This window comes from Callospermophilus lateralis, chromosome 3 (genome assembly GCF_048772815.1).
Source record: "Callospermophilus lateralis isolate mCalLat2 chromosome 3, mCalLat2.hap1, whole genome shotgun sequence".
NCBI classification, from domain to species: domain Eukaryota; kingdom Metazoa; phylum Chordata; class Mammalia; order Rodentia; family Sciuridae; genus Callospermophilus; species Callospermophilus lateralis.
The window spans coordinates 2609977-2634045 of record NC_135307.1 but is presented as its reverse complement, the minus strand read 5'-3'; the positions used below and the strand labels follow the sequence as shown (position 1 = coordinate 2634045).

At 59.4% G+C, this 24069-nt stretch overlaps 1 protein-coding gene across 1 annotated transcript in view; it reads right to left on the bottom strand.

The window, feature by feature from the left end:
• Ahnak2 (AHNAK nucleoprotein 2) overlaps positions 1-24069 on the bottom strand; it is a 35615-nt gene continuing 11546 nt past the window's right edge. The window contains exons 2-9 of the mRNA XM_076847897.2: positions 20689-20747; positions 20482-20580; positions 19726-19831; positions 18947-19084; positions 18495-18676; positions 7619-18382; positions 6116-7132; positions 1-5629 (exon numbers count right to left, since the gene is read on the bottom strand). Coding sequence (XP_076704012.2) covers positions 728-5629; positions 6116-7132; positions 7619-18382; positions 18495-18676; positions 18947-19084; positions 19726-19831; positions 20482-20580; positions 20689-20747 — 17267 coding nt within the window. The 3' untranslated portion in view covers positions 1-727. The remainder of the gene's footprint in view (positions 5630-6115; positions 7133-7618; positions 18383-18494; positions 18677-18946; positions 19085-19725; positions 19832-20481; positions 20581-20688; positions 20748-24069) is intronic.

Here is a 24069-nt window from a genome sequence, read left to right as displayed (position 1 = left end):
TCAAGGGGTGCGGGGGCGACAGCGTGGGGCTGTGCACACTGGAGAAACTGTGAGGAGAACACATCAATGTCTCGCGATGACCCTCAGGTGTCCTAACATCTGTTGCTTGCCTGGCCCACAGTTGCCACTTTGTTCCCACCAGGCAACCGTTGGCCATCTCCTGTGTGCCCAGCATGTGTGCATCATCACAAGGCATCCTGAAGCTGGCCACGAGGAGGATGTTGACAAAGGAGCCAGCTTGTTTGTGAGCCAGTAACAGGCTTCCAAGAACACCGCGTGCTCCGCCTGGAGCCAGAGAACTGGCTTCACCACAAGATGGCAACGCAGGGCACAGGTTACGCCAACCGCCTCGACACCCGTGGGCACAAGAACCCTGCCGTCAGGAGCACGGCCCCTCTGGGCGTTCCTGCAGGCCACTTGGAGCTCATGCATGCAGACCAGCAGGCTTCTCCAGCTGTGCCTCCGGTGGCCCCACGATGCTGGGCGAATCCATACAGGTGGGAGTCTGGGCACCTCTGTGCTCCCAAAGCTTGGAGGGAGCTGGTCACGTTTTTGGTTCCATTTTAGGAAGGCTGGGTGATGTGACACAGATGTTCATGTTCATTTCTGCTTGGTTCTCCGGTCTGTTATCCAGGTGGATGCGTGTGCAGCCAGCCCAGCGCCCCCAGGCGCTCCACCCCGGCCCTCTGCATCTCTCTCCTGCTGACTGGCCGCACCTCTCTGACCCTCATTCAGTTGTGGGCCTGGGCACAGGCCCTTCGCCAGCACTTTTGCTGTCCTCCAACAGGATCAGCTCTGTTCTTGCTGAGGATGCCACCATCACTCTGGACCCCAGCCTGGCACCTGCAGCCCCTGCTGCCACCTCATCATCCTCCTCTTCAGGGGAAAAACTTTCTCGGGCATCAAAGAAGGTGACTGTTTCTTCCTGCAGCTTTTGCCCGGGCAGACCTGCCTCCTCCTCCGAGCTTTTGCCCTTCTTGGCAGGGGAAGAGGAGAACCCTAGTCTGGGAAGCCGGAACCAGCCTGCCCTGTCCTGCTTCTTCTCGGGCTCTGGGTCTGGCTGTGCCCCAGGCTGCGTCTGGATGGGAGCAGACCTCTGGGCGTCATCCCTGGCATCGGCACTGGTCTCGCTGGTGGAAGAGAACCCGATGTTTGGAAGCCAAGACCACAACAGCCCAGAAGACTTTTTACCTTCTGGCTTCTCTTTGGGAGCCCTGTCTTCACCTGCCAGCGGGGTCGTTGCCTCCGGGCGGTCGTCAGGGGGAAACTCGAGAATTTCTGCTGGCTCCTCATCAGAGCCACTGTCTGCAAGCTGGAGGCCAGAGCAAGCCTCACTCGGGAATGTTGGTGGCCCCAGCGGGTGGGCACTGCCGGAGATCATCTCAAATGGCTCTCCAGTGTCAGGCTGCGGGTCTCCAGGAACAGTGTCTCCTCCTGGGGACCCCCCCGAGTGCTCCCCTGCTGCGGAGTCTTGAGCTATGGTGTACGTGCTAGCCTGTGCAGGGAGCTCTGGGATTTTCACCTTCAGCAAGGAGAACCCATAGGAAGGCATCTGAACTGTGGACGTGGGGATCTCAGATTCCCGCACAATCTGAGTGGAAGAGGCCTCGGGTGCTGCCATATCAGAGCACTCTCCTTGCACATTGCTACAAATGGTGACCCCTTGACTCTCACCCTGGGACTCCTGAATGTGCACTCTGACCTTAGAAACTGGGGACACCTCTGAGGAGAGGTCAGGGCCCTCAGGCTGCTCCCCGGGCACCACAGTGCCAGAGGCCCTCAGGAGGCTGGCTCCCCAGAGCCCAGGACTGTCCTGGAGAAGGGCCACCTCTGTGCCTGCCTCCGTGCAGGGCACTGCCCTCACCACAGGAAAGAACACATCCGCCTCGGAGCTGGGCACAGGGAAGGAGAACCTGGGCACCTTCAGTTTGGGGAATGTGACTGTGAGCACAGAATCTTCCCAGAGCTGGTTCACGTTCACCACGGAAACCTGGGACGGCACGTCAGTGCTGGAGGCCTTCAGTTTCAGAGGACCTTTGGGCTCGGAGGACCACATCTCTGCTCTCACCTCTGCCTTGGCAAGGTCACGTCCTCCTGGCTGGGAAAGAGGCTCCCCACATGCTTCTCCTGGTGGAGCCAAGGGTTCAGAAGGCCTCACTCCAGGGATCTGAAGGGGAAGGGGGTCTATGGCTGGACGGGTCCTGCCCCCAGGGCTGGACAGGCCCGACTCGGACACTGGGGCAGTGGGGAAGTGCAGCTTTAAGCTGGGGCTCTCAAGATGACGCCTTGGGACATCTGCGTAGGATTCACTCTCAGGAGCGGCCCCTTCCATCTGGGCTTCTAGGGGCCGTGGGGACACACTTGCCTCTGCCATTGACCCAGGGTCGGGGGCTGCCTCTGCTGGTGTGGGGGCAGCCAGCCTGCATATCTCGGCTGTGTCCTGCTCCCAGGGTTCCCCTGGCTCCTTGGCGGAAGAGCGCCTGAAGCCAGGCACGCGCAATGCGGGCATCCTGAACCAGTGTGCCTGCGAGTCTGCCGGTGCTGCTCTGGTGGCAGTGCCCCCTTCTGGGCTTTCCACAGTGGGGACATCCTCGGGCTGTGCCATCCTCTCCCCACGGGACTGGCTCATGGAGAGGTCCCCGAGCCGGCTTTCTTTGCTGTCACCTCTGATAGCCGGGTCATGTTTGGGAAGGCGCAGGTCAGCCTTCGACAGACTCACCTCCACCTTGGGTTTGTCAAAACCCAAACTGGGAGGATGGGCCTGTAGCAGCTGGACATGCCCCCCATCTCCTTCCAGGGGGCCAGCCGTCACGCCAGTGTCTCCCTGACCACCATCACAGCTGGCCCTCTCTGTGGCTTCGGAGTCAGGTCCATCTGTGGTACTGGACCATGCAGCGTCTGTGTCTCCTGGAGGCAAGCTCTCCGGTGCCTTGGAAGCCTTCCGTCTGGGAAGTGGAAGTCTGGGCATGGCCAGGGCAGGCTTCCTCGGCCTCCCTTTCTCTCCTTCCTTCTCTGAAGGCAGATGCATTTGCGCTCCCATCGGGGGCACCTGGGCCGTGTGCTGGGTCTGCATTTCGTCTGTTTCCAGAACCAGGCTGAGTGTGGCGTCCTCTGGGTGGCCCCCAGGGTCCCCTGTTACCACTGCCTGCTTTTTCGGAGACCAGCTAAAAGACGGGAGCTTGAGGCGAGGCACCTTACAGGGACTGCCCTTCCCATCACGGTCAGCAGCTTCAGCTGGGCCTCCAACGACAGCCAGACCCCAGTGCTCCTCCCTCCCTGGGGACGCAGGGACACCTGAGGACAGGGGCTGAGCGGCACCCTCACCTAACGAGTCCACTCCCTCAACAGGGCAGAGAAGAGACAGGCCTGGGCTATCCTCGGCAGCACGTGAATCTGCCTCAGCAACAGCTGCAGCAGCACTGGAAAACCCAAATTTTGGCTTGTGGAATTTAGGAAAAGTCACCCGGGCATGGAATGCAGGAGGCTCGGGGTCCTCTGGGCCTGACTGATGCTCAGGGGAGGACACACAAACAACAGAGCTCTCAGAACCAGCAGAAGGAGCGCCCCATGGTGGAGAGCCGGAGGCCTGCGGGCACTCGGTGCTGGAACCCGGAGGAAAACAGGCCTCCAGGGGCTGGCTCAGCGAGGGAGGCTCACTCCCCGGGACAACAGGGGGCCCAGCGCGCCCCGCAGCACCGTCAGCTCTAGCAAAAGGAAGGTCAGGCGTGAGAAAACTGGGACTCTCCACAGAGGAAGTGACCCCAGACACCTTGTGCTCCTCCGATTCCACCCCGGGGACCTGTGAGGACGATGTTGGGCACACGCGGAGGAGGCAGGCCCCGGAGGCCTCTTCCCCGCCAGCAGTACCCCGAGGGGATTTCTTATGAGGACTGAACAATTTAGAAAATTTAAAATGGGGTCTATGAAATGTCAATTCTGATTCTCTTTTTGAAAAAGACGCGTTTACATCACCACTTTCCAACTTGATGTCTTCAGGGGCCAGGTCCTCTGCCACAGCCAGGTCCCCCTCCAGCTTAGTGCCGGGGGCCTGGGTGTCCACCTGCACGGAGGGCTGCTCCACATCAAGTTCAGAGGGGATCACCTCACCCTTGGGGCTCTTCACCTCCAGCTTGGGGCCCTTTGTGTCCACCTGGGGGCCCTTGACATCCACCTTGGGCATCTTGATGCTGGGCACGTGCCCCTTCAGGTCAACTCCAGAGACCATGGCCACTGGCAGCTCTCCCTCGGGCAGGGCAGCCTCAGAGAGGGTCACATCCACCTCACCAGGCCCAGCCTGCAGGTGGTCGGTGGGCAGCTGGATGCTGAGCTCAGATCTTTTGATGTCACCCTGAATGGACGGCAGGGTCACATTGGCCTCCACCTTGGGCACCTTCACCTCCACAGATGCATCCAAAGTCTTTCCTTGGGCAGACAGGCTGAACGAGGGCATCTTGAACTTGGGCATTTTGAATTTGCTGTCTTTGGTGGTCACTTCCTTGTCTGCCAGGGCCTGGTCCCCCTCTAGCTTGGCACTGGGGGCCTGTATGTCCACCTCCATGGAGGGCAGCTCCATGTCCAGGTTTGGGGTGCTCTCCTCACCCTTGGGGCCTTTGACATCCACCAGGGGCCCCTTGAGGTCCACTTTGGGAATCTTGATGCTGGTCATCTGCATCTTGGGCAGATGCCCCTTCAGGCCTATTCCGGAGTCAGGGGCCGCCTGCAGCTCTCCCTCGAGCAGGGTGGGCTTGGGGAGGGTCACGTCTACCTGGCCAGCCCCAGCCTCCAAGTCAGTGGCAGACAGCTGGCTGCTGAGATCAGAGCCCTTGAGGTCACCCTGAATGGAGGGCAAGGCCACATCGGCCTCCACCTTGGGCCTCTTCACCTCCACAGACATGTCCAAGGCCTTTCCTGGGGCAGATACGCCAAAGAAGGGCATCTTGAACTTGGGCATTTTGAACTTGCCCTCTTTGGTGGCCACCTCCTTGTCTGCCAGGGCCAGGTCCCCCTCAAGCTGGGCACCAGGGGCTTGAATATCCACTTGCACAGAAGGCAGCTCCAGGTCGGGGGTGCTCACCTTGCCCTTGGAGCCTTTTATGTCCAGCTTGGGGCCCTTGACGTCCACCTGGGGCTCTTTGAGGTCCACCTTGGGCATCTTGATGCTGGGCATCTGCACCTTGGGCAGGTGCCCCTTCAGGCTGGATACAGCAGCAGAGGCCACCAGAAGCTCTTCCTCTGGCAAGGTGGCCTCGGGGAGGGTCACGTCCACCTGCAGAGCCCTGGAGTCCAAGTCGGTGTCGGGCAGCTGTATGCAGAGGTCAGAGCCTTTGAGGTCGCCCTCAATGGAGGGCATGTCCACATCAGCCTTCATCTTGGGCACCTTCACCTCCACCAACGTGTCCAAGGCCTTTCCTGGGGCAGACAAGCCTACGGAGGGCATCTTGAACTTGGGCATTTTGAACTTGCCCTCTTTGGTGGTCATATCCCTCTCTAATAGGGCCAGGTCCCCCTCCAAATTGGCACTGGGGGTCTGTATGTCCACCTGCATGGAGGGCAGCTCCATCTCCAGGTCTGGGACACTCACCTCGCCCTTGGAACCTTTCACTTCTAGCTTGGAGCCCTTGAGGTCCACCTTGGACATCTTGATGGTGGGCAAGTGCACCTTGGGCAGGTGCCCCTTCAGGCTGGCTCCTGAGTCAGGGGTTGCTAGGAGCTCTCCCTCAGGCTGGGCAGTCTCATGGAGGGTCATATCCACATGGCCATCCCTCCTGTCCAGGTCAGCAGTAGGCAGCTGGATGCTGAGGTCAGAGCTCTTGAGGTCACCATGTATGGAAGACAAGGTCACATCAGCCTCCACCTTGGGTGCCTTCTCCTCCACAGATGTGTCCAAGGCCTTTCCAGGGGCAGACACACCTAAGGAGGGCATCTTGAACTTGGGCACTTTGAACTTGCCCTCTTTGGTGGCCACATCCTTGTCTGCCAGGGCCAGGTCCCCCTCCACCTTGGCGCCAGGAGCCTGTATGTCCACCTGCACTGATGGCTGCTCCTCCATCAGGTCGGGGGTGCTCACCCCACCTTTGGTGCCTTTCACGACCAGCTTGGATCCTTTGACATCTACCTGGGGCCCCTTGAGGTCCACCTTGGGCATCTTGATGCTGGGCATCTGCACCTTGGGCAGATGCCCCTTCAGGCTGGCTCCAGCAGCAGGGGTAGCCGGAAGCTCTCCATTGGGCCGGGTGGCATCAGGGAATGTCATGTCCCCCTGGCCAGCCCTGGTGTCAGGGTGGGTGGCGGGCAGCTGGATGCTGAGGTCAGAGGCTTCAAGGTCACCCTGGATAGAGGGCACATCGACCTCCACTTTGGGCGCCTTCACCTCCACAGTCGTGTCCAAGGTCTTGCCGGGGACAGAGATGCTGAAGGATGGCATCTTGAACTTGGGCCTTTTGAACTTGCTGTCTTTGGTGGCCTCGTCCTTTTCTTCCAGGGCCAGGTCCCCCTCCAGCTTGGTGTTGGGGGCCTGTATGTCTACCTGCCCAGAGGGCAGCTCCACGTCCAGGTCTGGGACACTCACCTCGACCTTGGGGCCTTTCATGTCCACCTTGGGGCCCTTTATGTCCACTTGGGGCCCCTTGAGGTCCACCTTGGGCATCTTGATGCTGGGCATCTGCACCTTGGGCAGGTGCCCCTTCAGGCTGGCTCCAGCAGGAAGGGCCAGCGGCAGCTCTCCCTTGGGCAGGCCTTCCTTGAGGAGGTTCACGTCTATCTGTTCAGTCCTGGCAGTGGCCAGCTGGATGCTGAGGTCAGAGCTTTTGAGGTCACTCTGGTTGGAGGGCAGGACCAGATCGGCCTCCTCCTTGAGCCCTTTCACCTCCATGGACGCGTCCAAGGTCTTGCCAGGGGCAGAGATGCCAAAAGAGGGCATCTTGAACTTGGGCCTTTTGAACTTGCTGTCTTTGGTGGCCACTTCCTTGTCTACCAGAGCCAGGTCCCCCTCCAGCTTGGCACTGGGGGCCTGTATGTCTACCTGCCCAGAGGGCAGCTCCATGTCCAGGTCGGGGCCACTCACCTCGCCTCTAGAGCCTTTCACGTCCAGCTTGGGGCCCTTGATATCTATCTGGGGGCCCTTGAGGTCCACCTTAGGCATCTTGATGCTGGGCATCTGCCCCTTGGGCTGGTGCCCCTTTAGGCTGGACTTAGTGTCAGGTGCCACTGGAAGCTCTCCCTCAGGCAGGGGGACCTCATGGAGAGTCACATACACTTGGCCATCCCTAGAGTTCAGGTCAGCGGTGGGCAGCTGGACGCTGAGGACGGAGCTTGTGAGGTCACCCTGTGTGGACGGCAAGGCCACATCATCCTCCACCTTAGCCACCTTCACCTCAACAGATGCTTCCAAGCCCTTTCCTGGGGTGGACACACCTAAGGAGGGCATCTTGAACTTGGGCCTTTTGAACTTGCTGTCTTTGGTGGCCACTTCCTTGTCTTCCGGGGTCAGGTCCTCCTCCATCTTGGTGGTGGGGGCCTGTATGTCCACCTGTCCTAATGGCAGCTGCATCTCCAAGTCAAGGCCACTCACCCCGCTCTTGGGGCCTTTCACATCCAGTTTGGGGCCCTTGAGGTCCACCTTGGGCATCTTGATGCTGGGCATCTGCACCTTGGGCAGATGCCCCTTCAGGCTGGGACCTGAGTCAGGGGCTGCCAGGAGCTCTCCCTCAGGCAGGGTGGCCTCATAGAGAGTCACATCCTCCTGGCCATCCCTGGTGTTTAGGGCTGCGGTGGGCGGTTGGATGCTGAGGTCAGAGCTCTTGAGGTCACCATGTATGGAAGGCAAGGTCACATCGGCTTCCACCTTGGCCACCTTCACCTCCACCGATGTGTCCAAGGCCTTTCCTGGGGCAGACACGCCTAAGGAGGGCATCTTGAATTTGGGCACTTTGAACTTGCCCTCTTTGGTGGCCACATCCTTGTCTGCCAGGGCCAGGTCCCCCTCCACCGTGGCGCCAGGAGCCTGTATGTCCACCTGCACTGATGGCTGCTCCACATCCATGACAGGGGTGCTCACTTCGCCCTTGGTGCCTTTCACCTCCAGCTTGGGGCCCCTGATGTCCAACTGGGGCCCCTTGAGGTCCACCTTAGGCATCTTGATGCTGGGCATCTGCATCTTGGGCAGGTGCCCCTTCAGCTTGGCTCCAGCAGAAGGGGATGCTGAAATCTCTCCCTCAGACAGGGTGGCCTCGGGGAGGGTCACGTCCACCTTGCCAGTCCCAGCCTCCAGGCCAGTGGCGGGCAGCTGGATGCTGAGATCAGAGGGTTTGAGGTCACCCTGGATGGAGGGCAAGGCCACGTGGGCCTCCTCCTTGGGCCCTTTCACCTCCATGGACGTGTCCAAGGTCTTGCCAGGGGCAGAGATGCCAAAAGAGGGCATCTTGAACTTGGGCCTTTTGAACTTGCTGTCTCTGGTGGCCACATCCTTGTCTGCCAGGGCCAGGTCCCCCTCTAGCTTGGCACTGGGGGTCTCTATGTCCACCTGTATGGAGGGCAACTCCATGTCGAAGTTGGGGGTACTTTCGTCGACCTTGGACCCTTTTATGTCCACCTGGGGGCCCTTGAGGTCCACCTTGGGCATCTTGATGCTAGGTATCTGCACCTTGGGCAAGTGGCCCTTCAGACTGGCTCCAGCAGGAGGGGCCACCGGCAGCTCTCCCTTGGGCAGGGTGGCCTTGGGTAGGGTCAAGTCCACCTGTCCAGTCCCAGCCTCTAGGTCGGCAGTGGGCATCTGGATGCTGAGTTCAGAAGTTTTGAGGTCACTCTGGATGGAAGGCAGGGCCACATCAGCCTCCACCTTGGGCGCCTTCACCTCCATGGACGTGTCCAAGGTCTTGCTGGGGGTAGACACACTGAAGGAGGGCATCTTGAACTTGGGCATTTTGAACTTGCTGTCTTTGATGTCCACTTCCTTGTCTTCCAGGGCCAGGTCCCCCTCCAGCTTGGCACTGGGGACCTGTATGTCCACCTGCCCAGAGGACAGCTTCATGTCCAGGTCGGGGGCACTCACCCCGCTCTTGGGGCCTTTCACCTCCAGCTTGGGGCCCTTGATGTCCACCTGGGGGCCCTTGAGGTCCACCTTGGGCATCTTGATGCTGGGCATCTGCACCTTGGGCAGGTGTCCCTTCAGGCTGGCTCCAGCAGCAGGCACCGCCTGAAGCTCTCCCTCAGGCACGGTGGCTTCGGGGAGAGTCACTTCCACCTGGTGAGCTCTGGTGTCCAGATCAGCAGTTGGCAGATGGTTGTTGATGTCAGAGGTTTTGAGGTCACTCTGGATGGAGGGCAGGGCCACATCGACCTCCACCTTGGGCACCTTCACCTCCACAGTCATGTCCAAGGTCTTGCCAGGGGCCGACATACCGAAGGAGGGCATCTTGAACTTGGGCATTTTGAACTTGCTGTCTTTGATGTCCACTTCCTTGTCTTCCAGGGCCAGGTCCCCCTCCAGCTTGGCACTGGGGGCCTGTATGTCCACCTGCCCAGAGGGCAGCTCCATGTCCAGGTCAGGGCCACTCACCTCACCCCTAGAGCATTTCACGTCCAGCTTGGGGCCCTTGATGTCCACCTGGGGGCCCTTGAGGTCCACCTTGGGCATCTTGATGCTAGGTATCTGCACCTTGGGCAAGTGGCCCTTCAGACTGGCTCCAGCAGGAGGGGCCGCTGGCAGCTCTCCCTTGGGCAGGGTGGCCTTGGGTAGGGTCAAGTCCACCTGTCCAGTCCCAGCCTCTAGGTCGGCAGTGGGCATCTGGATGCTGAGTTCAGAGGTTTTGAGGTCACTCTGGATGGAAGACAGGGCCACATCGACCTCCACCTTGGGTGCCTTCACCTCCACAGTTGTGTCCAAGGTCTTGCCAGGGGCCGACATACCGAAGGAGGGCATCTTGAACTTGGGCATTTTGAACTTGCTGTCTTTGATGTCCACTTCCTTGTCTTCCAGGGCCAGGTCCTCCTCCAGCTTGGCACTGGGGACCTGTATGTCCACCTGCCCAGAGGACAGCTTCATGTCCAGGTCGGGGGCACTCACCCCGCTCTTGGGGCCTTTCACCTCCAGCTTGGGGCCCTTGATGTCCACCTGGGGGCCCTTGAGGTCCACCTTGGGCATCTTGATGCTGGGCATCTGCACCTTGGGCAGGTGTCCCTTCAGGCTGGCTCCAGCAGCAGGCACCGCCTGAAGCTCTCCCTCAGGCACGGTGGCTTCGGGGAGAGTCACTTCCACCTGGTGAGCCCTGGTGTCCAGGTCAGCAGTTGGCAGCTGGATGCTGATGTCAGTGGTTTTGAGGTCACTCTGGATGGAGGGCAAGGCCACATCGACCTCCACCTTGGGTGCCTTCACCTCCACAGTCGTGTCCAAGGTCTTGCCAGGGGCTGACATACCGAAGGAGGGCATCTTGAACTTGGGCATTTTGAACTTGCTGTCTTTGATGTCCACTTCCTTGTCTTCCAGAGCCAGGTCCTCCTCCAGCTTGGCACTGGGGGCCTGTATGTCTATCTGCCCAGAGGGCAGCTCCATGTCCAGGTCGGGGCCACTCACCTCGCCCCTAGAGCCTTTCACGTCCAGCTTGGGGCCCTTGATGTCCACCTGGGGGCCCTTGAGGTCCACCTTGGGCATCTTGATGCTGACCATCTGCACCTTGGGCAAGTGCCCCTTCAGACTGGCTCCAGCAGGAGGGGCCACCGGCAGCTCTCCCTTGGGCAGGGTGGCCTTGAGTAGGCTCAAGTCCACCTGTCCAGTCCCAGCCTCTAGGTCGGCAGTGGGCATCTGGATGTTGAGTTCAGAGGTTTTGAGGTCACTCTGGTTGGAGGGCAGAGCCACATTGGCCTCCTCCTTGGGTGCCTTCACCTCCATGGACGTGTCCAAGGTCTTGCCAGGGGCTGACATACCGAAGGAGGGCATCTTGAACTTGGGCATTTTGAACTTGCTGTCTTTGATGTCCACTTCCTTGTCTTCCAGGGCCAGGTCCCCCTCCAGCTTGGCACTGGGGGCCTGTATGTCCACCTGCCCAGAGGACAGCTTCATGTCCAGGTCGGGGGCACTCACCCCGCTCTTGGGGCCTTTCACCTCCAGCTTGGGGCCCTTGATGTCCACCTGGGGGCCCTTGAGGTCCACCTTGGGCATCTTGATGCTGGGCATCTGCACCTTGGGCAGGTGTCCCTTCAGGCTGGCTCCAGCAGCAGGCACTGCCTGAAGCTCTCCCTCAGGCACGGTGGCTTCGGGGAGAGTCACTTCCACCTGGTGAGCCCTGGTGTCCAGGTCAGCATTTGGCAGCTGGATGCTGATGTCAGAGGTTTTGAGGTCACTCTGGATGGAGGGCAGGGCCACATCGACCTCCACCTTGGGTGCCTTCACCTCCACAGTCATGTCCAAGGTCTTGCCAGGGGCCGACATACCGAAGGAGGGCATCTTGAACTTGGGCATTTTGAACTTGCTGTCTTTGATGTCCACTTCCTTGTCTTCCAGGGCCAGGTCCCCCTCCAGCTTGGCACTGGGGGCCTGTATGTCCACCTGCCCAGAGGGCAGCTCCATGTCCAGGTCGGGGCCACTCACCTCACCCCTAGAGCCTTTCACGTCCAGCTTGGGGCCCTTGATGTCCACCTGGGGGCCCTTGAGGTCCACCTTGGGCATCTTGATGCTGGGCATCTGCACCTTGGGCAGGTGTCCCTTCAGGCTGGCTCCAGCAGGAGGGGCTGGTGGCTGCTCTCCCTCGGGCAGGGTGGTCTTGGGGAGGGTCACGTCCCCATGGCTATCCCCAGCCTCCAGGTTGGCTGTAGGCAGCTGGATGCTGATGTCAGAGGTTTTGAGGTCACCCTGGATGGAGGGCAGCGCCACATCGGCCTCCACCTTGGGCACCTTCACCTCCATGGACGTGTCCAATGTCTTGCCGGGAGCAGACACACCAAAGGAAGGCATCCTGAACTTGGGCATTTTGAACTTACTGTCTTTAATGGCCTCTTCCTTGTCTTCCAGAGCCAGGTCCCCCTCCAGCTTGGCACTGGGGGCCTGTATGTCCATGTGCCCAGAGGGCAACTCCATGTCCAGGTCGGGGGCACTCACCTTGACCTTGGGGTCTTTCACCTCCAGCTTGGGGCCCTTTATGTCCACCTGGGGGCCCTTGAGGTCCACCTTGGGCATCTTGGTGCTGGGCATCTGCACCTTGGGCAGGTGTCCCTTCAGGCTGGCTCCAGCAGGAGGGGCCGCCGGCAGCTCTCCCTTGGGCAGGGTGGCCTCGGGGAGGGTCACGTCCACCTGTCCAGTCCCAGCCTCTAGGTCAGCAGTGGGCATCTGGATGCTGAGTTCCGAAGTTTTGAGGTCACTCTGGATGGAGGGCAGCGCCACATTGGCCTCCTCCTTGGGCAACTTCACCTCCACGGATGCGTTCAAGGTCTTGCCAGGGGCCGACATACCGAAGGAGGGCATCTTGAACTTGGGCATTTTGAACTTACTGTCTTTAGTGGCCAGTTCCTTGTCTGCCAGGGTCAGATCCCCCTCCAGCTTTGTGGTGGCCACCTGTATGTTCACCTGCCCAGAGGGCTGCTCCATGTCCAGGTCAGGGGCACTCATTTCGGCCTTGTGGCCTTTCACAACCAGCTCAGTGCCCATGATAGTCACATGGGGGCCCTGGAGGTCCAACTTGGGCATCTTGATGCTGGGCATCTGCCCCTTGGGCAGTTGCCCCTTCTGGCTGGCTCCATCAGCAGGGGCTGCTGGCAGCTCTCCCTTAGGCAGGGTGGCCTCGGGGAGGGTCACGTCCACCTGGCCAGCCTTGTCCCCCATGTCGGCGGGGGGCAGCTGGATGCTGATGTCAGAGGTTTTGAGGTCACCTTGGATGGAGGGCAGTACCACACTGGCCACCTCCTTGGGTGCCTTCACCTCCACAGACGCATCCAAGGTCTTGCTGGGGACAGAGATGCCAAAAGAGGGCATCTTGAACTTGGGCCTTTTGAACTTGCTGTCTTTGGTGGCCACTTCCTTGTCTTCCGGGGTCAGGTCCTCCTCCATCTTGGTGGTGGGGGCCTGTATGTCCACCTGTCCTAATGGCAGCTGCATCTCCAAGTCAAGGCCACTCACCCCGCTCTTGGGGCCTTTCACATCCAGTTTGGGGCCCTTGAGGTCCACCTTGGGCATCTTGATGCTGGGCATCTGCACCTTGGGCAGATGCCCCTTCAGGCTGGGACCTGAGTCAGGGGCTGCCAGGAGCTCTCCCTCAGGCAGGGTGGCCTCATAGAGAGTCACATCCTCCTGGCCATCCCTGGTGTTTAGGGCTGCGGTGGGCGGTTGGATGCTGAGGTCAGAGCTCTTGAGGTCACCATGTATGGAAGGCAAGGTCACATCGGCTTCCACCTTGGCCACCTTCACCTCCACCGATGTGTCCAAGGCCTTTCCTGGGGCAGACACGCCTAAGGAGGGCATCTTGAATTTGGGCACTTTGAACTTGCCCTCTTTGGTGGCCACATCCTTGTCTGCCAGGGCCAGGTCCCCCTCCACCGTGGCGCCAGGAGCCTGTATGTCCACCTGCACTGATGGCTGCTCCACATCCATGACAGGGGTGCTCACTTCGCCCTTGGTGCCTTTCACCTCCAGCTTGGGGCCCTTGATGTCCACCTGGGGCCCCTTGAGGTCCACCTTAGGCATCTTGATGCTGGGCATCTGCATCTTGGGCAGGTGCCCCTTCAGCTTGGCTCCAGCAGAAGGGGATGCTGAAATCTCTCCCTCAGACAGGGTGGCCTCGGGGAGGGTCACGTCCACCTTGCCAGTCCCAGCCTCCAGGCCAGTGGCGGGCAGCTGGATGCTGAGATCAGAGGGTTTGAGGTCACCCTGGATGGAGGGCAAGGCCACGTGGGCCTCCTCCTTGGGCCCTTTCACCTCCATGGACGTGTCCAAGGTCTTGCCAGGGGCAGAGATGCCAAAAGAGGGCATCTTGAACTTGGGCCTTTTGAACTTGCTGTCTCTGGTGGCCACTTCCTTGTCTGCCAGAGCCAGGTCCCCCTCCAGCTTGGCACCAGGGGCCTCTATGTCCACCTGCCCAGAGGGCAGCTCCATGTCAAAGTCGGGGCCACTCACCTCGACCTTGGGCCCTTTTATGTCCAGTTTGGGGCCCTTGATGTCCACCTGGGGGCCCTTGAGGTCCACCTTGGGCATCTTGATGCTGGACATCTGCACCTTGGGCAGGTGTCCCTTCAGGCTGGCTCCAGCAGGAGGGGCTGGTGGCTGCTCTCCCTCGGGCAGGGTGGTCTTGGGGAGGGTCACGTCCCCCTGGCTATCCCCAGCCTCCAGGTTGGCTGTAGGCAGCTGGATGCTGATGTCAGAGGTTTTGAGGTCACTCTGGATGGAGGGCAGCACCACATCAGCCTCCACCTTGGGCACCTTCACCTCCACAGTCGTGTCCAATGTCTTGCTAGGGGCAGATAGGCTGAAGGAGGGCATCTTGAACTTGGGCATTTTGAACTTGCCCTCTTTAGTGGCCAAGTCCTTGTCTGTAAAGGCCAGGGCCCCTTCCACCTTGGCACCAGGGGCCTGTATGTCCACCTGCACTGATGGCTGCTCCACGTCCAGGTCAGCAGCATTCACCTCGCCCTTGTTGTCTTTCACGTCCAGCTTGGGGCCCTTGACATCTACCTGGGGGCCCTTGAGGTCCACCTTGGGCATCTTGATGCTAGGTATCTGCACCTTGGGCAAGTGGCCCTTCAGACTGGCTCCAGCAGGAGGGGCTGCCGGCAGCTCTCCCTCAGGCAGGGTGGCCTTGGGTAGGGTCAAGTCCACCTGTCCAGTCCTAGCCTCTAGGTCGGCAGTGGGCATCTGGATGCTGAGTTCAGAGGTTTTGAGGTCACTCTGGATGGAGGGCAGCGCCACATCGGCCTCCACCTTGGGTGCCTTCACCTCCATGGACGTGTCCAAGGTCTTGATAGGGGCAGATAGGCCAAATGAGGGCATCTTGAACTTGGGCATTTTGAACTTGCCCTCTTTAGTGGCCAAGTCCTTGACTGTAAGGGCCAGGGCCCCTTCCACTTTGGCACCAGGGGCCTGTATGTCCACCTGCACTGATGGCTGCTCCACGTTCAGGTCAGTGGTGTTCACCTCGCCCTTGTTGTCTTTCACGTCCAGCTTGGGGCCCTTGACATCTACCTGGGGGCCTTTGAGGTCCACCTTGGGCATCTTGGTGCCTGGCATCTGCACCTTGGGCAAGTGTCCCTTCAGGCTGGCTCCAGCAGGAGGGGCCGCTGGCAGCTCTCCCTTGAGCAGGGTGGCCTTGGGTAGGGTCAAGTCCACCTGTCCAGTCCCAGCCTCTAGGTCGGCAGTGGGCATCTGGATGCTGAGTTCAGAGGTTTTGAGGTCACTCTGGATGGAAGGCAGGGCCACATCGGCCTCCACCTTGGCCGCCTTCACCTCCATGGACGTGTCCAAGGTCTTGCTGGGGGTAGACACACTGAAGGAGGGCATCTTGAACTTGGGCATTTTGAACTTGCTGCCTTTGATGTCCACTTCCTTGTCTTCCAGGGTCAGATCCCCCTCCAGCTTGGCACTGGGGGCCTGCATGTCCACCTCCCCAGAGGGCCGCTCCATGTCCAGGTCGGGGGCACTTACCTCAACCTTGGGGCCTTTCACCTCCAGCTTGGGGCCCTTTATGTCCACCTGGGGGCCCTTGAGGTCCACCTTGGCCATCTTGATGCTGGACATCTGCATCTTGGGCGTGTGCCCCTTCAGGCTGGCTCCAGCAGCAGGGGCCACCTGAAATTCTCCCTCAGGCACGGTGGCCTCGGGGTGGGTCACTTCCACCTGGCGAGCCCTGGTTTCCAGGTCAGCAGTTGGCAGCTGGATGCTGATGTCAGAGGTTTTGAGGTCACCCTGGATGGAGGGCAAGGCCACATCGACCTCCACCTTGGGCACCTTCACCTCCATGGATGTGTCCAAGGTCTTGATGGGGGCCGACAGGCCGAAGGAGGGCATCTTGAACTTGGGCATTTTGAACTTGCTGTCTTTGGTGGCCACTTCCTTGTCTGCCAGGGCCAGGTCCCCTTCCAGCTTTTCACCAGGAACCTTTGTGTCCACCTGCACTGATGGCAACTCCATGTCCAGGTCAGGGGCATTCACCTCGCACTTCTTGCCTTTCACGTTCAGCTTGGGGCCCTTGACATCTACCTCAGGGCCCTTGATGTCCACCTTGGACATCTTGATGCTGGGCATCTGCACCTTGGGCTTGTGCCCCTTAATGCCAGCTTCAGCATCAGGGGCTGCCAGTAGCTCTTTCTTGGGCAGGGTGGCCTCGGGCAGGGTCATGTCCATCTGGACAGCCCTGATGTCCACATTGGCTTCAGGCAGCTGCATGCGGAGGTCAGGGTCTTTGAGGTCACTCTGGATGGAGGGCAAGGTCACATCGGCTTCCACTTTGGGCAAGTTCACCTCCACAGAGGTGTCCAAGGTCTTGCTGAGGGCAGAGATGCCAAAAGAGGGCATCTTGAACTTGGGCCTTTTGAACTTGCTATCTCTGGTGGCCATTTCCTTGTCTGCCAGGGCCAGGTCCCCCTCCATCTTGGCACTGGAGACCTGTATGTCCATCTGCCCAGCAGACAGCTCCAGATCCAGGCTGGGGGCACTCACCTCACCCTTGCGCCCTTTCACATCCAGCTTGGGGCCCTTGATGGTCACCTGGGGGCCCTTAAGGTCCACCTTGGTCATCTTGATGCTGGGCATCTGCATCTTGGGTAGGTGCCCCTTCGGGCTGGCTCCAAAGTCAGGTTCTGCCAGAAGCTCTCCCTCAGGCAAGGTGGCCTCGGGGAGGGTCACGTCCACCTGGCCATCCCTGGTGTCCAGGTTGGTGGCAGGCAGCTGGATGCTGAGGTCAGAGCTCTTGAGGTCACCCTGTGTGGAAGGCAAGGCCACATCGGCCTCCGCCTCGGGTGCCCTCACCTCCACAGACGCGTCCCAGGCCCTGCCGATGGCGGACCCACTGAAGGAGGGCATCTTGAACGTGGGCCTTCTGAGCTGGCCCTCTCCTGCGTCCTGGTCCCTGTGTCCCTTCCTGATGTTCTCCTCTGTGGTCGTCGCGTCTCTCTTTTGTGTCGCTCCCACTTGTCTCTGCTCCTGCTCTTCCCCTGGCAGGGCGTCTTCTAGGCCCACCGCGTGAGGTCCCCTCGTCGCCCTCCTGTCTTCGCGGGCCGTCTCCCGTTTCCCTTCCCCTCCTGCTCTAGGTGGGCTTGCTCTCCCTTCCCGACTTGGTGACCGTCCTGTGGAGCTCCTTGGGGCCCTGGGCATCTTTGCCTTGGCCTCCCTGCTCTCTGGGTCCTCATCTTTCTGTGTCTCCCCCTTGTCCTGCGGTGTCTTTGGTGTCTTCTCTTTTTGTTCTTTCCTCCTTGCAGCGTCTGCCTGGGGCCCTGTGCCTACTGGTGTGTCTTCTTCTGCGGTGGCCTCCGTCCTGCCCCCCTCGTCCTCTCCTGGTGATGTCTGCTTTCCCTTCTTCTTTTCAAGTCCTTTGCCACCTTTTCCTGTCTCTGATATTTTTTCTTTGGAAATTCCAAATTTGGGTGTCTTTATTTCACGTACTTGGACCTGTGTTTCTGGTCCGTGTGTCTGTGAGCTGCCTGCGTCCTGGGTGTCCAACAGGGACAGTCTTGCTATCCCTGTTTCCAGGCTCTGAATCTCTTCCCATTCCTGCTCCCAGCTCATCCCGCGGCCTGCGCCAGTGCCGCTCCTGGGCTTGCTGTGCTCCCCTGCCTTGTGCTGGGTGCTCACGGGTTGTGTCTCCCTTTGGCCCCTGGCAGCCATCCCTACCCCTTCTGCAGGAGCTCTGTCACCGAGGACGTGTGCTGGAAGGCCTGGTTCCATTTCCTGCTGCATAGGCGGCCCAGCCTCTTGCCACTGTGCTCTCTCCTCGGGCCTGCCTCCCGCGGGAGCCCCTGTGGCCCCTGGCCCATGCTCCCAGGGGCCCATTTCCCCCAGCACCCCAGCAGGATGTGGCCTGCCGTGGGCCTCTCTGTCCAGTTGCCCTGCGGCAGAGGGCTCCTGTCCTGAACCCATCTTAAATCTGAAGTTCAGGAACTTCCTCCTCCTCTGGCGGCCTGGCCCTGCCTTCTGTGCCCGGAGCTCCTCCTGCAGCTGGGCCTCTGTGTCTGTGCTTGTTGGGGACACGTCTCGTGCATCTCCAGGCTCGTGTGCCTCCGAGGAACTGTGTGAACGCCGAGGTCCAGGCCCCCGCTTGCTCTTTAGGGCTTGAAATTTGGGCCAGGAGAGCCTTTCGTGGGCGCGCCTGCCACGGCTCTCCCTGGGCTTGCAGATGAGCCTCTCCCGGTCACCATCTGCCTCCAGTGTCTTCATAGGGGTCTCTGTACACTCGTCAGCCACATCCTTGTCCTGAAACACAGGAGGAGGGAACTCACTGGAGCTGGCACAGAGCCTGGTGCCCTGTGCACGAGGACACAGGGGCAGCCTCTGCAGCCTCTCCTTACTGCTGAAGGGGCCTTACCTGCTCCTTGCCCCTGGATTCTTGCCAAGGGCCAGAGGCGGCCAGCTCCTCCCCGTCTGGGGCAGGCAGTTTCCGTTTGATTCTGAACTGGATCTTGTAAGGCTCCGAGTACTGAAGTATCTTGAGAGCATCTTCATATTTAATGTCGTCAAAGAATATGGTGGCACTGAGCAGCTGATCCCCTAGAGGACAAAGGAACAGCTCTGGCTTAGTTCCCACTCCCACCAAGTCGGGGGTACTGGGACCCTCAGCCCTGGGGCAACAGGGAGAAATGGAGGTTCTCTCCATTGCACGGCCAAGAGGAACTGTGGGTGGCCCAGCCTGGGGCAGACGAGTAGAGACATGACGGGGTGGTCCTGAAGCTAGGTATGGTCCTGCCCCCTCCGGGTCCCTTCCATGTCCCGGCCATCTTTGCCCAGATGATGGGGAAAGGGATGGATGGGCCATTGTACCTTCTCTCAAACTGAATAGCTTGGCCGCCGAGGAGTCCTTCAGCACTTGCTTGACAAAGATCCCCTGGTGTCCCCCACCTGTGACACTGTAACCACTGGCTCCTGCCTCCACCTCAGTTTCCAGTGTCACCTCTGTCACTTCCCGCACAGCCTGGAGTAGAAGCACATCAGGGCCACGGTGAGCTGTGCCATCAGTGCTAGGGGCTGGCGTCTCCCAAGAAGGGGACCACACCATCCACCTGTCACCGTGGGCACCACAGGCAGAGGTGGGGGCACCTTTCAGATGGACGCAGGCTGCACTGTCCCAGCACTGGAGGCCGCCAGCTACAGAGAGCCTCAGGTAGGAGCTGCCTCCCACGGCCTTACCCAGCCTGCCAGGACTGGCTGTCCCTGCCCAGCAGAGAGGAGTGGCCCCTGCAAGCACTGTGGTCAAACCTCCTTCCCTCGCAAATGACGCACTGGGCACGTGCAGAACACCCAGTGCTCAAATCAAGCAGGGCCACAGACCTGAGGCCAACACAGGGACATGATGGTGGCCTCTGTGTCCAGCAGAGGCCCCCGCACCCCTCAGGGTACCCACAGAGCTCTGAAGCTTCTGGTTGCAACCCGTGCAGGTGCCCGACCTGGCACCACCCTCTGGATGGGGGCGTAATGAGGACTACACACCCAGGGCCCTCGTCACTGGGGCCTCCCGTAGCCCTGCCCTCCCTGGGACCCAGGGACGCTGCCAGTCTCCTTGCTGCCCGCCACCCTCCCTCAGCACCTTGGGTCTGGCATACCAACCTCTGGGTGGCTCATCCTGGAGAAGACCTGCGAGTCCCCCGAGGCCCGCTTCCACCAGGACCTCCGCCTCCCTGAGGAGCCTTGCCGGCCAGGGGCGTCTTCCTGTAGCCACAGGGTTGGGAGTTACCCGCCACCCAGCCTGGGACAGGCAGGAGAGAAGGTTCCACCCACTGGCCCTGGGTCAGGGAGAACAGAAGGCTCCAGGCAGCAGACCCCAGTGCAGAGGGACTCAGGAGCTGCAGGGGTGCAGCTGGGTGCAGAGGGAGCTGCGTCCCTTGGGGGCCACCAGGGAAAAGGCAGCGCAGGGCCTCCTCCACCTGAGGCCAGCCTCAGCTCCCCCGGCAAGCCCTGTGGCACTGGAGTTCAGTACGGAGGAGGATCTCCAAAGGCAGGACGCCATCTGTTGAGGACACCTCTCCTCCCATGGCCCCTCCTGTCCTCCTCCACGGGGGCCTGTGTCCTCCCCAAAGGCTGCACATGTGCACACGTCCCGTGTCCCACCATGGCCCCACACATGGGAGCCTGGGCCTGTGCCCCACCACACACGAGCTCAGTAGCCGCAGGCATCTCCATGTCAGGGGACCCAGAGGGGACAGTGATGGGCACAGCTTTGGCCTAATGGCAGCAGATAGGACAGGGTGCTGTCCAGAGACATGCACGTGGGCCGCCCACACAGGTGATCGGGAGGGAGAGCGGTGCAGGGCCCTGCGCCCAGGCCTTGTCTCGGCCTGTGAGCTCTGCCCGGGGCTCACCTGGACTCCAAAGCCAGTGCCTTCTGCTGTGCATTCGTAGACAGGGGAGGACCCCTGTGGCCGTGGCCGAATGACCTCGTCCACAGGCCCTTCAGTCACCTGGCAGGAGGAGAGAGTCAAGTTCCTGTCAGCACCCAGGCTCCTGCAAGGCCCGAGGCCTGGGGGCAGGCTGCGAGGCGGACACACTCCCTCCCTGGTCCCACTTACTGTGCGGTCCTCCTCAGTAGCCGCACCTGGCTCCTCGGGCTGCAGCTGCCGGCCAGACACTGTGGGAAGAGAGGCTGTTGGTGGAGACACACTGGTGGATGGACCAGAGGGCACACAGGGAGGTGGACACTGAGTCCTGGGGAGAGCCACAGCCACTGGGTGGGGAGGCCGTGGCATGAGGCTGGACAGTAGTGTGCTGGAGCTGGGGAGCTCCCACACTGTGACCAGACTTGGCAGATTTGGTCAAGAAAATAGCTACAGAAGTGAGTGGCCCACTCCAGGGGGGTGAAGTCAGAATGCAGAGCTGATACAACACCTGACCTCAAGGTCCAGCACTAAGCGATAAACGACAAGACACACAGAGACCTCGGGCACAGCCCCAGCCGAGGAGCAGGCGGCCAGCGGACCCTGTCTCTGAACCGCCACAGGAGGCGCCTTGATGCCTGTCACAGCTGGAGGGAAGTGCCTTGGAGAATGGAGGGCAGGTGTGGCCGCACTCAGTGCAGGGAGACTCGGGACAGACATTCCCAAGGTGGCTCAACTGCAGGTCTGAGGAGCCCAGAGAAAGAGCTGTCCACTTGGTGGTTAGTAGAAACTGCACAAGGTGAAGAGGCGGAGAAGAGGGGGGAACCAGCCGACCTCAGAGAGCTCCGGGGCGGCACGGCCGGAGAGAAAGGAGGCTGCCGCTGAGACACAGAAGAGAAAAGACCAGGGCCGTCCGTCACGCGGGGGAACCGGTCGAGAGCCAGCCTCGACACGTGTGGGCATCATAGTGTGGCCTCAAGCAGGAGGCCACCGCCCCGAGGTGACCTGATCTCACAGCACAGCTGTCCCGGGCCCCCTCACTGACAGAAGTGTCCCGTGCACATCTGGCAGCACTTCTCACTAACTTATTTGACAGGACCGTGTGAAGGGCGTAGTTGCACTTTTCTTGTGCGAGCCCGGATGGCCGGCACCTCCAGGTCAGCAACTGCGGCTGCCTGGACGCTGAGTGGGCACAGCGTGACTGCACTTCATCCAGACTTGACTTACAGAAGCAGCTGGCTCATTGGGGTACAGGCTGTAGTCCGTGAACCCCGTAGATAGAGCGGTGCTCCTCGCCCACGTCACGGGGTTGTACCAAGGCCACGCAATCCACGAGGACCAAACAGCAGCCGAGGGAAGTGGGATGGGGCTTCATTCTACCAGAATTAACCCAGTGTCGCCTGGGGCTGGGGTTGGGGGAGACCCAGCGTCAGCAGGGTGGAGGGGATCCAGGGATGGCAGCAACGTTCTAGCAAAGGGCTCATGGTGACGGTAGGTACAAGTCTTCAAGGCCACCACAAATGACTGAAGTGCACACTTAGGACAGTTAGTGTCACTGCTTACAAACCTCAATGAAGCTCTAAAGAAAAAGGGCAATGAACTCTATGCAAAATAATAAAGCTTGTTGTCAAACGTACCAGGTGTAGAGGAAAAGCAAGTGAGAACTTCGCACAAAGGACAGGGCAGCGTAGCACTACGGTGGTCAGTTCTCACATTGAAGTGGTCCGATGTTACTGAAGGCAATTGTGATGAGTTAAACATACTTAACGTTATCCATAAAGCAACCACTTAAAAAATAAAAAGATAGTGGGCGGGGCTGGGGCTCAGCGGTAGGGTGCTCACCTAGTGCGTGCGAGGCCCTGGATTCGATCCTCAGCACCACATATAAATAAATAAATAAAATAAAGGTATTATGTCTAACTACAACTAAAAAAAATAAATAAATATTTAAAAAATAAATTTAAAAAAATATATAGGCAGCTGTGGTGGTGCACATAAGTGACCCCAGCAAGTCAGGAGGCTGAGGCAGGAGGATCACAAGTTTGAAGCCAGCCTTCACAGCTTAACAAGACCTTTAGCTACTTAGTGAGACTGTCTCAAAATAGAAGGTACAAAAGGGCTGGGGATGCGGCTCAGTGGTTAAGCGCCCCTGGGTTAGCCAGTATGTCAATAATGTAATTAAAATGAAACACTAAAATACACGTAAGTATGCCTCTACCACTCAGTTAGTACACACATTGCTATTTATATGTGTGTTTATATATTAATCCAAAAACTTGTAATTGAAAATGAGGTAAAGATCTGAACAAGCATTTCACAAAAGATGTGCAAATGGCCAACTAGCGCAAGAAAAAGTGGACCTCCTTCCAGACGGTACCAAGCTCTCACAGCTCAGGAAAAGACAAAACAACCCAATAGAACAGCAGCGCTGGAAGGGCCACTGGCCAGAGTGGACTGGTCACTTGCCACATAGAGCAGTGCCACTTCAAGCCACAGCCCACCAGGGAAGCCTGGCCACCTGATAGTGACGAGGATGCGCAGAATGACCTGCCCTGTCCCAGGCCTGGGGGCAAACTGGTACAGCCTCTGGCAAACAGCCACCATGTCCTACCTTCCCTGCGGCCCAGCCACTCAAGAGCCAAGGAGGTGTGGCCAAAGCTGTCCCGTTGACAGCACCCAAGAACCCGAAAGGCTCAGATGTCGGTCAAGAGTGGACTGAGAAACGCCGAGGATGAGGGTGAGTAGACTGCTCCCAGCCTGCAGGGCGGTGGAGCTCACAAACACGGCGCCGAGTGGGAGAATGTACTAAGAGAAGGTACCAGGGAGGTGTCCCGCTGCCGTTGGAGGTCCTGGGCAGCCAGCTCCCCAAAGGGTTCCTGTGATTGGGATAGCTGCATAATCTGTGTTCTTTCTCATAAAAATTTTAAAATTTCACATAAAATCAAAATGAGGAAATTCTGAACTTTATGCCAACGAATGGGAAGAGTCAGATCAACTGTAAAAACAGTCAGTGCTGCGCAAGCAGCGGACATTCCAAACAGCACCACTCCGGGGGACCACTGCCCGCACGGGACACTGGGAATCCCAGAGACTGTCCAGGCACAGTGGCCATGCCTGGGATCCTGGTGACTCAGGAGGCTGAGACAGGAGGGTTTAAGTTCGAGGCCAGCCTCAGCAACTTAGTGAGAAACTGTCTCAAAAAAGAGACTAGGACTGTCCACCTTCAGCCACCTCCCTCCAAACCCAACCTGCCATCTTGCACCCGGCCCAGTGACTCCCTCCTTCATCCATGCTCCTTCTGGACTCTCGGGCTGGGCTGGGGCTCAGTGGTGAGCACTTGCCTCGCCTGTGTGAGACCCTGGGTTTCACCCTCAGCTCCACATAAAGATAGATAAATAAATCAAGGTCTTGTGTCCAACTACAATAAAAAGTATTTTTTTTTTAAAGAAAGGTTCATCTACAACTAAATACACACACACACACACACACACACATAAATAAAATCAGGTAAACTACACAGGCCTAATCTGGCCCACGGACAGGTTTTGTGAATAAGGCTTTATTGAGACAGAAAAA